This window comes from Elephantulus edwardii, unplaced genomic scaffold (assembly GCF_000299155.1).
Source record: "Elephantulus edwardii isolate Elephantulus edwardi_28Jun2011 unplaced genomic scaffold, EleEdw1.0 scaffold00209, whole genome shotgun sequence".
Taxonomy (NCBI): Eukaryota; Metazoa; Chordata; class Mammalia; order Macroscelidea; family Macroscelididae; genus Elephantulus; species Elephantulus edwardii.
Genome location: NW_006399959.1, coordinates 394,443 through 410,991, shown reverse-complemented (window position 1 = coordinate 410,991; position 16,549 = coordinate 394,443). Strand labels below are relative to the sequence as shown.

The following is a 16,549-nucleotide window of genomic DNA, read 5'->3' as shown; positions in this document are numbered from 1 at the left end:
TTTAGTATCTTGAATTCTTCCTTGTGCTTTGGCTTCTCTGCACTCCAGTGCAATTTTCAGAGTATCTTCTGACATCCATTTTGGTCTTTTCTTCCTTTTCTGTCTTTGCAATAACCGTTTGCACTCTTCCTGGATGATACCTTTGATATCCTCCCACAACTCATGTGGCCTTCGCTCATTAGATGCATAGCAAGTGAGAAAAAACCATGGCCTGAATCAGGCACACCTTAGACTTCAAACTGATATCATTGCTCCTTAGTAATTTGGAGAGATCCCTGACAGCAGATTTGGCCAATGCAAAACATCTCCTGATTTCCTAACTGCCATTATCAAGGGTGTTGATTGTGGATCCAAGTGCCTGCATTGGGCATTGTGAATGGCCTACTTCCAGCAGTGCCAGCAACTGCTCCTGTAAAAGTGGCTCTTGTTGGACAGATAATCAGAGAAACTAGACTTTATGAAGAAGAATGTGGCATCAGGATTGAGGAAAGACTCATCAACAACCATTTGCATGACACATCTTTGCAGGAAGTGAATAGGATTTAAAGCACTGAATGAAGAAGATCAAACACTACACTTTTCGGTAAGGATTACATCTCAATGTTGAGAAAACACAGATTCTCATCACTGGGCCAACAGGAAACATGCTGATAGATGGAGGAAATACTGTAATTTTCAGAAATTTCATTTTACTTGGATCCACAATCAACATCCATGGAAGCATCACTCAAGAAATCGAAAAATGTTGCACTAGTCAAAAATATCTTTAAAGGACTAATGAGCAAGGGTGTCACTTAGAAGGCTAAAGATGCACCTTACCCAAAGCCATGGTATTCTTAATTGTTTTACATGTACGTGAAAGTTGGACAATATGGGAGGCTGAAGAATTGATGCCTTTGAATTGTGGTATTGGCAAAGAGTATTAAATACAGCAGAGACTGCCACAAGAATAAGCATTCTATACTGGAAGAAGTGCATCTACAATGCTCCTTAGAGGCAAAGATGGTGAGAAACTTTAGCCACGTTATCAGGAGGGGGCAGTCCCTGAAAATGACACCTTGATAAGGTCAAGGGTCAGCAAAAGAAAGTCCTCGAGGAGATGTACTACCACAGTGGTTACAGTGACATAACGTGCAGGAGTGACTGCACAGGATTTTGTCTTATTGTACATGCAGTCACTAGGAGTCCCTGAGCTCCAGAGGGGCTTTGCTGACTGAATGTCAGAAGCAATCCTGCAGGCCTTTCTTCCTAGTCCACTTCAGTCTGTTTGGCAGCCAAGCAACATATAAGCCTCTACTGATAGATGAGGTGTGTTGGCTGGGAATAGAACCAGGGTCTCCTACCTGCTTATTTAGCCTAATGGACCTGAGATACTCTCATCATGACAGATGAGCAATCGGAAAATTTTCTTTTTTTTGGGTAAACAATTATTTTTTCCTTACTGGTTGGTTTTTTGTTTTGTTTTTTAGAGCAGCAATTCATAAAACACACTGGGTTTTTTCCCCATCATTCAGATATTGTTTTACAATATTATAATTAATTAATTACAATGTTTAACAAATTCTAACAAATGGTGTGTATCACCTTCCCTGTCATTTAACTTAAAATTATTTTTAAAGAGATAACTTCGTATTATTTTTCTTACTCCTTATTAGGTGCCATTGAGTCCATTTTCCACCCCTTGGTGCCTCTGTGAGCACCAAGATCCACAGATGCAGACCTTCAGGCCTTTAGGTAGCGGAATGCTTCACTGCTGGGCCTCGGGGCTTCTCGCTCCCAGACTAAACCAAACCAAACTGAACTCATGCTGTCTCCTTGGGGCTGCTAAGACTGTGAATGCTAATGCCAGGAAACTGCCTCAACTTTCTCCCTAGGAGTGGCTGGTGAGTTTGAATCACTGACAATAGTAGTATAACACAAATGAAAATTAAGTGTGTACATATACCTCCAAAAACTCCTCCAACAGGGTAAAAAGGGAAGCCACAGATTGGGAAAAAATATTTGGTAATGACATATCTGACAAGGGACTTATATCTAGAATTTATAAAATACTTGAGCACCTCAACAAGATAAAAGTAAATAACTCAGTTGAAAACTGGGTACAGGATATGAACAGACACTTCACCAAAGAAGACATTCAGATGGAAAACACATGAAGAAATGTTCAAAATCCCTAGCTCTAAGAGAGATGACAATCAAAACAACTGTGAGATATCATCTAACCCCAGTAAGAATAGCAAAATTTAACAGAACAGCACTCATCAAATGATGACGAGGTTGTGGAGAAATTGGAACCCTTATTCACTGTTGATGGGAGTGTAAAATGGTGCAACCACTATGGAAGGCGGTATGGCACTTTCTCAAAAAGTTGCAAATAGAAATAGCATTTGACCCAGCAATTCCACTACTGGGAATTTACCCTAAAGAAACCATAACTGCTAACCAAGCAGAAATATGCACACTCATTTTTATAGTGGCTTTGTTCACAATAGCAAAGAGCTGGAAACAACCCAGGTGCCCATCAACAAACGAAGGGATGGAGAAGCTCTGATATATTTACACAATGGAATACTATGCAGCATTGAAAAACAAGGAACTCATGAAATATTAAGCAAAATGGATGACTCTGGAGGACATTATGCTGAGTGAAATATCTCAGTCACAAAAGGACAAATATTGCAAAGGGCCACTGTTGTTAAACAGGACTGACATCAGGGTTGAGGGAAGACAGAAAAGGAGGGGAGGAATGATGTATATTGCATTGAAACAGATGAGGGAGAGATCTGTTTAAAAGGGACATATGAATGGGTATTCTTGTCATTACAGACATCCAGAGTGAAGGCTGCACAGTGGAGTGACCTTGAGGGGAGGGATTGCATAACAGTGAAAGAGTTTTTATTTTTCTTTTCAAGGAGAAGAGTGATTTGGGAGAGAGGGAGTGGGCAGGGAGAAAAGTGGAACAATGAATGACTGGAAACCCTAAGTCTCTGTACTTTCATTAAAATTAATTTTAAAAAAAGAAAATTAAATGTGTATTACATTCTGCACAGCTCAGCTGCTTCTCAGCATCTCTCACAGGCCTTTAGGACTTGCAGTTGGGCAACATAGCTCTGGGTACCTCTGGGATCTGCAGCCCCTGATTCTGCTGTCTCTCACACAGCACAGGGATGCTCAGGAACATGCACTGGCTCAAGGTTCAGTGCCATGGACACGAATTCATTCCTTTTCCTCCTTGCTTGGACAGGGTTCAGATCTCTTTTTCACAGGTTGCTATGAGTTGTATTTGACTCAATGGTACCTAACAACTCCCCTATCAGACATGCCAGCCAGATGCCTGCCCCAAAGCAAGGTCTTGTCCATGGGTCCACGGCTGCCCAGCTTCAAAGTCACCAGCTCCCCAGTGCTCGGGTGGCTGCCTGGGTGTGGTGTGCCATAGCATGCAGACTGCAACCTGGCCCCTTCCCCAGGCCCCCCAGAGGGTCAGCATCTTTGCTCATTTAGCCACTCACTGGGCAGAATGGGTACTGGGCTCACTCTCTAGCACATCTCCCTCCAGGCTGGAAGACCATCCTGAAATAGCAACCAGATTGGCTGCAGCCTCTAGAGGAAGCCAGTCTTGACCCACCATCCCTGTCCAGTAAGAGCTCAACCTGCTGTTCCTTTTCAGGTGTGACAATGGGAACAGAGAGGTTCTGGCTTGCTAATGAGGCCTAAGGGCCAGGCCATCTCACAGTCCAGATCTGAGTTAGTCCCCTTACCCAGGTTTCAGCTCTTGAGGATCCTGAAATTCCTTGGGTTGGGGTTAATTCTGTCTGTGGTTGCTTGAAGAATCTTCAGAATGTCTGGAACTCACAGCAGTGCACACTTCTTACTGGGAACCAGCCTTGCCCAGGTCCCTGCTGGCCACAATCATCTTCCGAGGTCCCACCAGAGCAGCTCCCTGGGAAATACAATGCTGGGGTTCCCTTGCCTTCTTTAAACATTGAAACCTGGTTAACCTCAGCAATTAAGTGCTCAGTTGCCAGCTCAGAGGCAGATTGAACTCATCAGTGGCTGCCAGGATGGAGGTAAGGCAGTCAGCTCCTGAAGGTTCACAGCCATGGAAACACTCCAGACAAGTTCTACTCTGCACAGGGCCTTTCTCTGTTGGACAGAGATACCTACAGACAACCAAAGCCCATCACACCACTTGGCTTTCTGTTGCATCACCCACTCTAATTGTACACTCTTAGAGGTGGGGACTATTATGGCTATTTGGGTGCCCTTCCACAACCCTTCACTCGAAACGTACATGGTGCCCCTAAGTTGATGGGGACTCACAGTGATCCCATGCACAACTAGATGAAACCCTGCTTGATCCCACATCATTCTCCCAGTCTCTGGCATGTCTAAGTCCACTGCTTCTGCCACGGTGTCAGTTCACCCCGTTTTGTGCCTTCCTCTCCTTCTCTGACCCTCTACCTTTCCAAGCATTATGTACTTCTCAAGCACTAACCTCATGTGACTCAATAAATAGGTGTTAAAGAGAGAAGATGCTTTATAGCATCCCAATGATGCATTATTTCTCCATTTTGCAACTGCAGATAACTGAAGCTCAGAAGGGTTAAGAAATCTGCCCATGACACACAGCTGGGATGTGGAGGGAACTGAATTTGAATCCTAGCAGCCACCATCTCGATAAAAGAGGAAGTCAATACAGACCCTTCTGAAGAAAAAAATTAGGGCACACGTGACAAACAGGACGAAGTGGCAATGTAGGCACTACTCAGGGCAGCCAAGAGATTTGTATCTTATAGGCATCTTTGTCAGCCCACATAATCCTGGTAGTTGGGTAACATTTGGGGCTGGTAGAATGGCACCAAGCCATCTTCCCGAGGGTCATCCACCATGAGGACTCTCAGCTTTCCCCTCTCAGTAGAGCTTCAGGCAGAAAGCTTCAAGCCTCAGCTCATTCCAGCACAGGACATGTGTTATTCCTTCTTCAGTCCTCCTAATAAATTGTCAGGGTAGGCACCATTACTGCTCACACTGAAAATGATGAAATTGAGCCTCAGGGAGAAGCCTGCTCAGGGCCACAGGGTCAGTGAGGGTCAGGAGTGTCACAGTTCCAGCTGGGACTTCCTAAATGGCCAATAATTATTGTGCAAATTGTCACTCCCTTCCTCCCATATCTCCTGTCTTGTCTTCACCTCTCCTAAAGACCTGTAGGAAGCAAACCCTTGGAGATATGAATTGTTGACATGTTGTAAAATACTGGATTACTCCAAAACCTATTTATTAAGCTCCAAGTTTAAGCAAGTTCTAGGATCAAGGGCCCTCTCTCATAAAAGATGAATAAATCCTATTGCCTAGATGTTTATAGCTGAATGTTGTTGCCGAATTGGCTCTGATTCACAGGGACCCTGTCAGTCACCATGTCAATTCATCCTGCTGAGGCACTTCCTCTTGTTTGCTCATCCTTTATCAAGCACACTGTCCTTCTTAGAGATTGGCCCCCTGATCATGTGCCCACCATCTTTGTTTCCAAAGAGCATTCTGGCTGCAATTTATTCATGTGTGTGTTCTTTTGGCAGTCCAGGGTGTAGTCAATATCTGTCACCGACACCACCATTCAAAAGTATCAATTCACTATCCACCTTCCTTACACTGAATAACCCAAAACACTAAATCCACTGTTGTTGAGTCAATTCTGACCTCTAGTGACCATCATCAGGATTCTGAGGCTTTAAAGCTTCATGGAAGGAGATGGACTATTTCTCCAGACTAGTAGCTGGGGAATTCTACCTGCTTATCTTCCAGGTAGCAGTCCAGCAGTGTAACACATGATGCCACAAGGTCTCCTGCGAATCGGAACAGGCAGGTACAGAAAACCACCTCAGCAACTGCCATTACAAGATTCCACACTGCCTGCTCAGGTGTGTTGCTCACTCTGTCCTGCTTACCCCTTACATCCTAACTTTAATTGTGAAAACCGGGTTCAATCCAATAAAAATTAGGATGTTAGGAAACAAAAAGGAAAAAAATAGAAAATAACCTAGTCGGAGTAGATCCATACAGTATCAGTCTTTACAAAAAATGTAAATGAGTTTAAACGAGCCTATTAAAAGAGAAGACCCCTCTCAGGTGACAGTCTGAAACCAAAACCAAATCCAGCTTTACATCATTTTACAAAACACATACCCAAACCAAACCACTTGAAAAGACTGAGAATAGAGGAATGTGATCCACACAACTGTCATGGAAAAAAGAATACATGTCCAGACAACCACAATGGAACACGGCAGTTGGTGTAAATATGTGGGTCCCACCCCCAGCTGCACATCCAAATAGAGATCCATCTGGGTCCTCCCTAGGGTTGTCCTGTGCTGTCTAGTCAGAAGCCACTTACAGCTGATCTTCTGGTGTGTCTTCAGAGAAAGTAATATGTATGGGAGAGGATGCCCAACTTCCTCCCATGGAGCAGCTGGTGGATTTGAACTGCCTGCCTTTGTGTTGGCAGCACAATTCCTTACCACTAAGCCACCAGGACTTCCCTCGTTCTGAGAGTCTGACTTACTGATCTGGGAAAATGGCCTATGTAGGCAGAGTATTTCATGAACCTGAGGTGATGCTAGCATGAGGTCTTGTGAATGCGGGAATGACTCGCGGTGATGACTGAGTTAGGGTTAGAGGCCAGCAAATGAGGAAGAATCCCTAGATATCTACAGGAAGCAGGTCTGGTGAGAAAGCCACACACAATAGGCACCCAAGAAATACCAGATTGATTTCTCAATTGACCAATACTCTCTCCACTAGAGACTTCCGTGGCAATTAGTGTACTCCTCTCACACCCAGCTATTAATCTCCAGGAAACAGCCTAAGCTGGGTGGGTTGTTGCCCAGGAGAGGCCTCCCACCCCTGGTCAGGGGAGTCAGGGCTCCTATTTGAGGTACACTACAGGTTTTCTGTCACAGACACACACCCAAGTGTGAATCTCTGGAGCTTACACTGGGGCGTGTATTGAGTATCTGGAGGTTTAAACCAGACTCGGGAAACCAACCTCAAGGATCCGTGGTGGCTCTGTAGTTAAAGTGCCCACATACTAACCGAAAGGTTGGTGTTTCAAATCCACCAACAGAAGGAAGATGAAGCAGTCTGCTTCCTGAAATGATGTGCAGTTTTGGGCATGTGTGGGGACAGTTTTATTCTGTCCTCTCCTGTTGCTGTGAGTTGAAGTAAACATGATGGCAGTGGGCTTAGATTTTTGAGTTTTGGTTAAGCCAGCCCAGCATCTTCAGGTGCTGGGCCACATGATAGGTTGGAGACTAGCAGGCAAGATGCCCCATACATCAGAAACAATCCCATGTTCTTCCAACTTGTAGATTCAAAATGGAGTTCCCACCACTGCTAAGTGTCCCCTTTGTGCTAATGGATATTGTTCTGAGGGTACAGCTGTGACCACATAACAGGCTATGATCGATCACACAACAGGCTATGTCCCTACCCTTGTGACACCTTTTAGAGAGGCAGCACATGTGGCCAAAAGCCCCAAGTACAGGCTCCTTCTTCCCAAGTAACCCCGTTCTTGCACCTCAGTCTCCATGGAAAACATGGATGGGAAGACCCGCTTTGCACCTCGGGGCAGGCCACAGCCTCCTTAATGTTTTCTGTGCTAAAAACTCATGATCCTTCCCAAACCTCAAACTGCTGTTGCTAGGTGCCTTTGGCTCCCACTCATAGCAACCCTACAGAAAGCACTTGAAACGTGTCTCTATCTTCATCTTCACAGCTCTACCATGCTCAAGTCCATTGTAGAAATCACTGATACTACAATTGGACACCAAAAAAATCCCCATATATAAGATGGTCAGTGCAGATTTACAGTAATATTGCAAGACAGAATCCAGTTGTGCAGGATTTCTAAGACTGTAACCTTTACAGAGTTCTAGTGGTCTGGTGGTAAGGCCTGAGGTTTGAATTCAGCTGCTCAGTGGGAGAAAGATGAGCATTCTCCTCCCAGGTGATTAAACTGCCTCTGAAAGCCCCCTGGAGGGTCAGCTATGAGTTGGTTCCAACTTGATGCTAATAATCTTTACAGAAACAAATCTCATCTCTTTCCCACAGCACAGCTGCTGGGTTGTGTTCCATACTGTTGGTTAATAGTCAAAGTCTTTACCACAATGCCCCTAGAGCTCCCGAAGGTGGAGAAGATGAACCGCTGGAAGCAGCACCGCTGGACTCTCGCAGTTGCTGGGACTCCCTCAGCCAGTCAGCACTGGACAGCTACTTATCCTATCCCAGGACAAGAGAGACCAAGGTGGCTGGCTTAGAATCAGCTCCTGACAGCAGAGTGTCCCTCAGGCAGTCACTTCAACTCTCTTGGCCTCATTTCTCTCATAGGGAAAAGAAGGCGAGAGGGTGCTGTTTATGTAAGAAAGGAGCATCCAGGGCCCGAGACCAATGCACAGGCATATTCTGGGGATGCTGTGGCCCCCTCAGCAGCATTAAAGCCAAGGTCACATTTAAGTGAGTTATGCACATTTTTAGGTCTTCACTAACAGAAAGTTACATCAATGCTGGATTGATCAATGCAGTTAAATGTGCAATTGCATGACGGAAAGATCTGGAATACTGTGAGAATGACCCAAGCTTGACACAAGAGATGAATGAGCGTTTGGCATCTGAAAAAAAAGCACCATGGACTTGTTCAGCAGGGTTGCTACAAATATTGGTTTTTGTAAAATTGCAATGTCTGCAAAGGGCAATAAAGTGGAGCATGATAACGCAGTGCCTGTCATCACAGGCTAGGGTCAAGACTCTGAACAAGGGCCTGAGCTCAGAGCCTTCCCCATCACTCTGCCCCTTCCTCTTCTTTGCTGCCTAATACTTCCCAAACTTGTCTCTTCCTTGGAAAGTTACTGGCATTTCTTCCATTTTTATTTTAAAGTTATGGTTTGGGTGGAAATTTACAGAGGAAATGGGTTTTCCATTCAACAATTCATACACATTTTGTGTTGTGACATTAATTGCAACACCTACAACACAAGAGCACTCTAGCACTCTTCCCACTCCTGACCTGCATTTCCAGTTTCCACTAATCTTTCTTCTCTTAGCTGTTCCTACCTTCAGAGCTTCCTCTCTGGACAAAGGATATGTTTTGATTTAAAGTATCTTCCTTTCATTGTTGCCCCCACTCTTGGCCCTCTTCCTTCATAGCCACCTCCTCTCTTCCCTGAGATGCTTTTTCTTGTGACCCACTAGCCTGAGATACAGGACTCTAGGATTCCTCTTGAGCTTCTTGTACTCAATGTTTCCCTTGACAACACACTTTTACAGATTTAAAACATTTTCAAAGCCATAATCTATTCCAAACAAACAAAAGTGCTAGAATAACCATTCACTGTTGTTCACCAGGCAGTTTTGACTGTTTTCTCACTCAGCTATCTTTGCTGTAGATGTTTTTAAAGAAAGAAACAAAATACTATATAAAGTTATTAAACTGAGGAGGAAAAAGAGAATACTTCAAGAATTTTTTAAAAAGTGTATTCACATAAAAGAACAAAGAAAAAGAAATTACCTTTTTATTATCATGCCTATTCTTTTATCCAACTGCCATCAAGTTGGTTTAGTCAGCAGCCCAACACATTATCCATAATGCCACCACTATCCTTTTCTTCTCTTCCAACAAGCAAGAAAGGAACCTTGGTAGTGTCGTGTATAATGTGTCTGGTTGATAAGTTAAAGGTCCGCAGTTCAAATCCCCTAGCTGCTCCATGAGAGAAAGATGGGCAGTCTCTTCCTGTAAATATCTACACCCTTGGAAAACCAATGAAGGGTCACTATGAGTTAGATGTTACTTGAGAGCAATGGGTGGGCTAGGCTGGGGGTTTGAAGGCACTCAGAAGCACTCTGGAAGAAAAGTCTGGCAAAGTTTTTCTGAAAGGTGCCAGCATCACAAAGTTGATGGGTTGTAGTTCTATGCTAACACAAGAGATAGCCATAAATCGGAACTGTCTTCATGGCCACTGGTTTGGCTTTTGGCATAAACAACTTCCTGAGGTTGCTAGTTGCTTCTAAGCCTAATTTTTAACTTTAATTGCATGTATTTGTTTGTATGGAGAAACATCAGATAGGATTGCTTTGCAAATATGGTTTAAAAACTTTACATACACATAACCTATCCATTGCATCCTGCATCAGTTTGCTTTGTCTGTTACTATATATGATGATTTTGAAGATTTCAGTGTGGGCCCACCACACCTTCCTGCTCCATCCTCTATTTCTCCTGACGGTCCTTAGATCCTGCTTCAATGTTGCCTCCCCCAGGAAGCCTTCCTTGCTGGGCTGGGGCCCTTTACTGCTCTTTGGTAAGTTTTGCCTTCTGTGTCTCAGAACTTATTCTAACCCACTGTAGGCTATCTGCTTAGCCACTACCCCTTAATGTTCTGGTCTGGGACAGGGATCAGTAGGCACCTCTGCATTCCTTTCCACTAGACAGAGCCCCACCTTCCTTTTCTTTTTGAGGGGTGAGAATGGGTGTGGAGGGGTGTTTAATCATAGGGTCACATAATTTGATGGGTGGTGGAAATGGAAAAGATCTAGTGTGAAAAACAATGTATTTGAACTTTGTAAACAAAAATAAAATAAATAAAAACCCCAAACCAAACAAACATAAATAGCAAAGCCAAAATAAATAAATAAAAAGGTCAGCAAAGCCAAAATAAATAAATAAAAAGGTTAATTGCCTTCTGAAAAAAGAATCCAAACTTTTTTGTGCTGTTTGTATAAAAAACATTTACAGAGTACACTGGTATTCCATTAAATCATTTCTACATTGTTTATTACATATTACATAGATTACAATCCCTACATTGTACCATCACTCTTTCCACTTCGTCACTGTGGTTCTAATTTCCATTCATCCCTGTCATCTCTTTTCCTGCCTTCTGAGCTTTCTAGCTGGGCTGCCCTTGTGACTCTGTGTGTTTGATGGTCCCAAGGACTGAGGATCTCCTTAACATTGTTGTTCACTGTATAGATTTATTATTTGGCTGTTGGCTGTGCCACAGGAGTGAGTTTAGTCCCAAACTCAAAGGGCAGCTCAAGGCCATAGTCTAGTTGAGGGTCTCCTGATCCATTTCATCACCCAGCAAAATAACATAATCATACGTGTAACTAAATGAACAAAATTCACAATTGTTGAGTCAGTTTGAATTGCTTGCCACCACTCATGAGTTGCTGAGGTGAAGAGTTTGAGTACGTGTTGATTGACCAAATGAAAAACACATCTGTCTTGGAAGAAGTGCAGTCATAATGTTCTTAGAAACAAAGAGAGACTTTGTCTCACATTAATTTGCACATATTGTCAGGAGGGGCCAGACCCTGGAGAAAGACATGATGCTTAGGAAAGTAGAGGGACATCAAAGGAAAGGTAGACCCTCAACCAGATGGACTGACATCATTGCTGCAACAATGGGCTCAAGCACAACGGAGGCTGGGAAGATGATCCGAGATCAGGGAGGGCTTTGCTCTGGTCCTATGTGGAAGAGCTTGCTTGGAGCCACCTTGATGTCACCCAACAACATTTCTCTACAGGAGGAGACATCTCGTCTTTCTCCCATGAGTTGTTGGTGGGTTTGAACTGTTGACCTTTCGGTTAGAAGTCTGACAGGTTATGCACCAGAGCTCCTTCATACATGTGCCATATGTGCATTAAGCCACACTGCTTTGGAGTTGGTACTGATGCATGATGACCCTGTGCAGGGTGAACCTCCATGGGGGTGATTCTGTGTGGGGTGACCCTGCATGGGGTGACCTCTGAGCTTGTAAATCTTTCTGGAAAGAGAGTGTATTTGCATAAAACCATGACTCTATCGTACCTCTCTGACATTTACAGAAGCCACTCAGAGGTGAAGACAGCACCATCTCCTACACACTGCCCCTCCCTCAGGGCTCCAAGACAGCCCTGCAGGTGTGCAGAGCACAGCAGCCATATTGCAGCATCATCTCCAACTTGGGCACACTGTAGACACCTTCTTGGCATTTGTTTGATAACCATAACCATGATCCTCATTGCAGTGACTGAGCTGCACCACTCATAGTTCTCAACTCTCTCCCTGCGCAATTTCACTGAAGCATACACCAGTTGTGCAAGCACCCATTTGACAAGTGAGAAATCAGAGGCTTAGAGAAGCCAAGGGGTTTCCCAGGCAGCATCCAGGAAGTGGCAGCTGGTCAGCTGTGGATCTAAGCTGCTTCCAAGGAGGGTAGGAACCCATCCCCCCTGGGCTTCTGGTGATCTGCACTAGTCTGGCCCTGTCATTAACCTGAGCAGGAACATCAGCATTCACAGCTGTCATTAGAAACCAGGATGACAGGCAGAACCAGGTTCACACCCTCATCTCAGCCTGATGGACAGGCAGGGCAGAGCTCACACCCTCGTCCCAGCCCTGTTCAGTTTCACCTGCACAAAGGCTGACACATAGGGAGGAGTAGCTTGTGCATCTCAGGCCCTCTGATCTGTGATAACTGCACTTCTCATAGATTTATAGCTTCAGAAACCCAGTGGAGGGGTCCCTGTGGCTTTGGGACAGTGGTCATTTCCTACGTACTTGAGGCATTCTCTACATCATCATGTGGACCCCTCCCATAATCCCTGTACAATAGATACCTATTAGCACCAGCTCTGCTTTGTAGATAAAGAAACTGAAGTTCAAAGAGGTTCCATGACTTGCCTACAGTAGATACCATAAAGCCAGAATCAGAGGCATTCTACTTCCAGGCCTCATATTCTTCTCTCTGTGCTGAGCCCCTTGCCCCCAACTCCCTGCTGAATCTCAGGAGCAGCTTAAGCTGGCCCAGACCACAGAGGTTCCTAGAAAGCTTGGGGCCAAAGAGTGACTTGGAATTGAGATACTTAGAGGTTAGTGCTCACAGCAACGTGAATCATGACAGCTAAAAAAGTAGGAATAATCCAAATGCCATTAAGTGATGCTGATTTCTTGTTATGTTTGGATGAACCAGAGCTGACCCATAGCTAACCTTCCAGCAGGTTTTCAGATGCAATAAATCACAAGGAAAGATTTTTTTTCTCTCCATCTTTTACCCGTGGAGCCGCTGGTGGATTTGAACCTTTGCCTTTGGGTTGATAGCACAGATCCTTACTACTGAGCCACCAGTGTTCCCTATTAAGTGAGGTTGAGTGGGGTTTTTTAAAAAAATGTGACCTACACATTAGAATACTAATTTTGTTGTTGTTATAAGCCATCAACATCCACACATTAAGATGTTGTTAGGAGTCCTCAACATCCACACATTAGGAAGTTGTTGTTATGTGCCAATGAGTAGGAACTGACACACAGCTGACCCTCCAGTGGGTTTTCAGAGGCAGTTATCATATGGGAAAAGACTACCCAGCTTTCTTCTGCAGAGCAGATGGTGGATTGGAACCTCATGCCTTTGGGATTGTAGTACAGTTTCTTACCAGTAGGCAGTCAGAGCTCCCTTTTAGAAGCCGTCAAGTCCACTCTGCCTCCTAGCAAACCACCTACAGAAGAACAGAGCCCGCCAGTGCTGCATCTTCCTCACAGTCACTGCTGTGGTCAGCCATTGTCACAGCTGCTCAGCCCGTCTTATCATAGGTCTTTCTCTTTACCAAGCCTGGTGTTCTTCAGTCACAAAAAAGGTGGAGTTATGATACATGCTACAATGTGGATTAACCTCAAAAACATTTTGCTAAATGAAGTGATCCAACAAATCATACTTAATATCAAACCCTTTAAGTCAACTCTGAATAATTGTAATTATGTAGACACAGAACTGTCCCACAGGGGCTCCAAGACTGTAATCTTTGCAGATACAGACTGTCACATCTCATTTCTGTGGTGCAGCTGGTGGGTTTGAACTGCCAACTGTTTGGATAGCAGCCTGATCCTTTATTCACTGCACCAGCAGGTTTTCTTAAGGAATATGCACAACAGTAAACTCATAGACAAAAGACAAGAGCCGGGGTTGCCAGAGCTAGGGGAGATGGGATATTCCGTGAGTACTCAGTTTGTGTTTGAGTGGATAAAAATATTCTAAAACTAGATAGTAATGGTGACACAACATTGTGAATGTCCTAAAGGCCCCTAAAGTGTGCATTTTTAAAAACCACTAAAATGGTAAATTTTAGATTATGCATATTTTTGTTATCATCGTTAAATTTTGTGATGTCAGATATAATGCATAGTGTTATCCAATGTACAGTAGGGAACCTGACCCCTCCTAAGCCTCACACCCTTTGCTGTGTGCTGTCTTAGAGATTTGTTCCCATGAATAGGGACCATTTGTTCCGATTTGTTCCACATCTTGGAGACTCAAGGTGCAGGGCTAGGCAGCACGTATGTGCTACTCAGGAGATGTTTCCTTTAAATCTCATTCTCACAACCATCAAATCTCGTCATTACTCTTAAATGACACAGTATGCCATCATGGCTTGTACTGTAGTTTAATTACACTTAAGAGATCCTTGCTGGAAGAGTGGATCTGCTCCAAGATTCCACCCCAGCCCACTTCAGCACACAAGGAGGGGCAGAAGATGTCCAGGGTTGGCAAAGCAAAGCAAGGAGAAGCTGACACCTATTCAATACTGGGATGATTCCCATTCTCAGTGCTGGGATGAGCGTCATAGATAGCCTATGAGAGTCTGAGGAAAGGCCCTACCCCATCCTGGGCTGATCAATCAAGACAGGCTTCCTGGAGAAAGAAACCTCTAAGCCTGGCAAATGGCAGCTGAGGCACCAGGTGGTGAGTAGAGCCAGGATAAAAGGGCAGGGGCAGGACCCCACATCCTCCTTCCAGGAACAGAAAACCCTCCTTCTACCCTCTCCCAGGAACACTGGAGTGCTTCTCTGGACTCATTCTAACTTTTCGTTGCATCCAAGTCCAGGCATCCAAACACAGGCCTCTGGGGGGAAATGGAGGCTTGGGATGAGGGAGACGGTGGGCAAGGATCCACCTGGGCCAGCTCCCAGGAAATGTGAGTGAGGCTGCATGTGCATGTGCACATGCATGTAAAGGACCAGAGGGGCCTGGGTGTTGGAAGAGAGGAAGAACAGCCACGGTAACTGGCACAGGGTTTCCGATTGTGCAATGCCACAGAGAACAGCAGGGGGACTGGACCAGACCCTGGGCCAAATTGATAGCCTAACCCTAACCCTAACTCTAACCCTAACCCAGACTAGACCAGGGAAAAACTAGAGAAGGACCCCACCCAGCCCTTAGGGCTGGGAAAGGTTGGGGGAGGGATAGTCATGGAGGGGAGAGGAACTTGAAACAGAGCAAACAGGAACCTGGTGTGCAACCAGGACGCAGTAGGGTGGGAATGTGGAGAATCCAGTGTCAGGGACAGGTAGTCATGGGGCTAGATAGCAAGGGCAGAAAAGCAGCGCCTCATGCCTCCTGCACCTGGGCTGGGATCTGCTCAGGGGTGCGGTGCGGACTACACAAGTGGGCACACTGAGGGGCACTCCTACACTGTGGTCCATGCCCTTTGGCTCACAGACACTGGCAGTGCTGCCCAAGGCGGGACACACACCCTGCTCTATTTTCCTTGAGGAAAAAGGTGCAAGGCAGGGCCAAGAGTCCTGCTCCCACCCTCAATCTCTGCATCTCGAACAGGATCCCTTAAACCAGTTATTAAGAGAACACATTAATGCTTATCAAAACGGACGTGGGCCGCTGTCTCCACGCAAACACATCCAGACATGTCATTCGCTCCGCAGGGGCCTGGAAACCCCGCGGCTCAGCTATGCCTGTTGCCAGTTTTGGGGGAAAGGGAGAGGGAAAGGACACACCCCTGGGAAATAGAGAATTGCACCGCCTGGCCCCTGCCCAGACTCCCACCTCCCAGGGGTTAGAGGGGATCACTTAGCCTGGACCGCCCCGCACCCCCCCCCCAGGTCCCTCGGAGCCACTCTGAGAGTAGAGAGTCAGGTAAGGGGGCGAAGGGGTTGGGGGGAGCTGGATGAGGGAGCGGGCTGCCATCGCGCCTCGCCTACATCGACACCTCTCCGATGCAGAGAGCACCTGTGTGTCCGGGGCCATGCACACCTAACCCTGCCCCCACTTCCTTGTCCCCTTGCGCCTCTACACAAGGCCTTCCTTGGCCCTTGGCCTCCAGCACTGTGCCCTGTGCCTGGCTCCGGTCTTCGCTCTCCAGGTCCCAAGGACGTGTTCTGGGGGCCTCTCGGGGCCAGTATACAGGCCCTCGGGCCCCCAGTTTTATCCATCGCCATTCTGGAGCTCCCTGGCTGAGCGCGCCCCAGACCGTGTCCCCAGACCCCCACGGCGCCGCAGACCTCGTCAGAGCTTGGCTCAACGTCCCTGACGTATGCCCCGAGGGTGCTCTCACCTCTTAGTGTGCACCGTGGGGCTGTATTTGCCCTTGTTCCTCTTCCTGAAGAGCGAGTTCATGGTGGCGGCTGGCCGGCACACCGATGGGGCCCAGGTGAGCAGCTGCTGGCGGGCGGGCGGCTCTACTGGCAGAGGCGGGGCGCCGGGGCCACTCCACTGCAGCCGCGCCTCCGGG

General features: G+C 46.0%; 1 protein-coding gene across 1 annotated transcript in view; it reads right to left on the bottom strand.

Moving 5' to 3' along the window:
- PPL (periplakin) overlaps positions 1–13,588 on the bottom strand; it is a 49,087-nt gene extending 35,499 nt beyond the window's left edge. Inside the window, exon 1 of the mRNA XM_006897469.1 lies at positions 13,530–13,588. Within this exon, the coding sequence (XP_006897531.1) occupies positions 13,530–13,588 (59 nt within the window). The remainder of the gene's footprint in view (positions 1–13,529) is intronic.
- Positions 13,589–16,549: the final 2,961 nt, after the last annotated feature.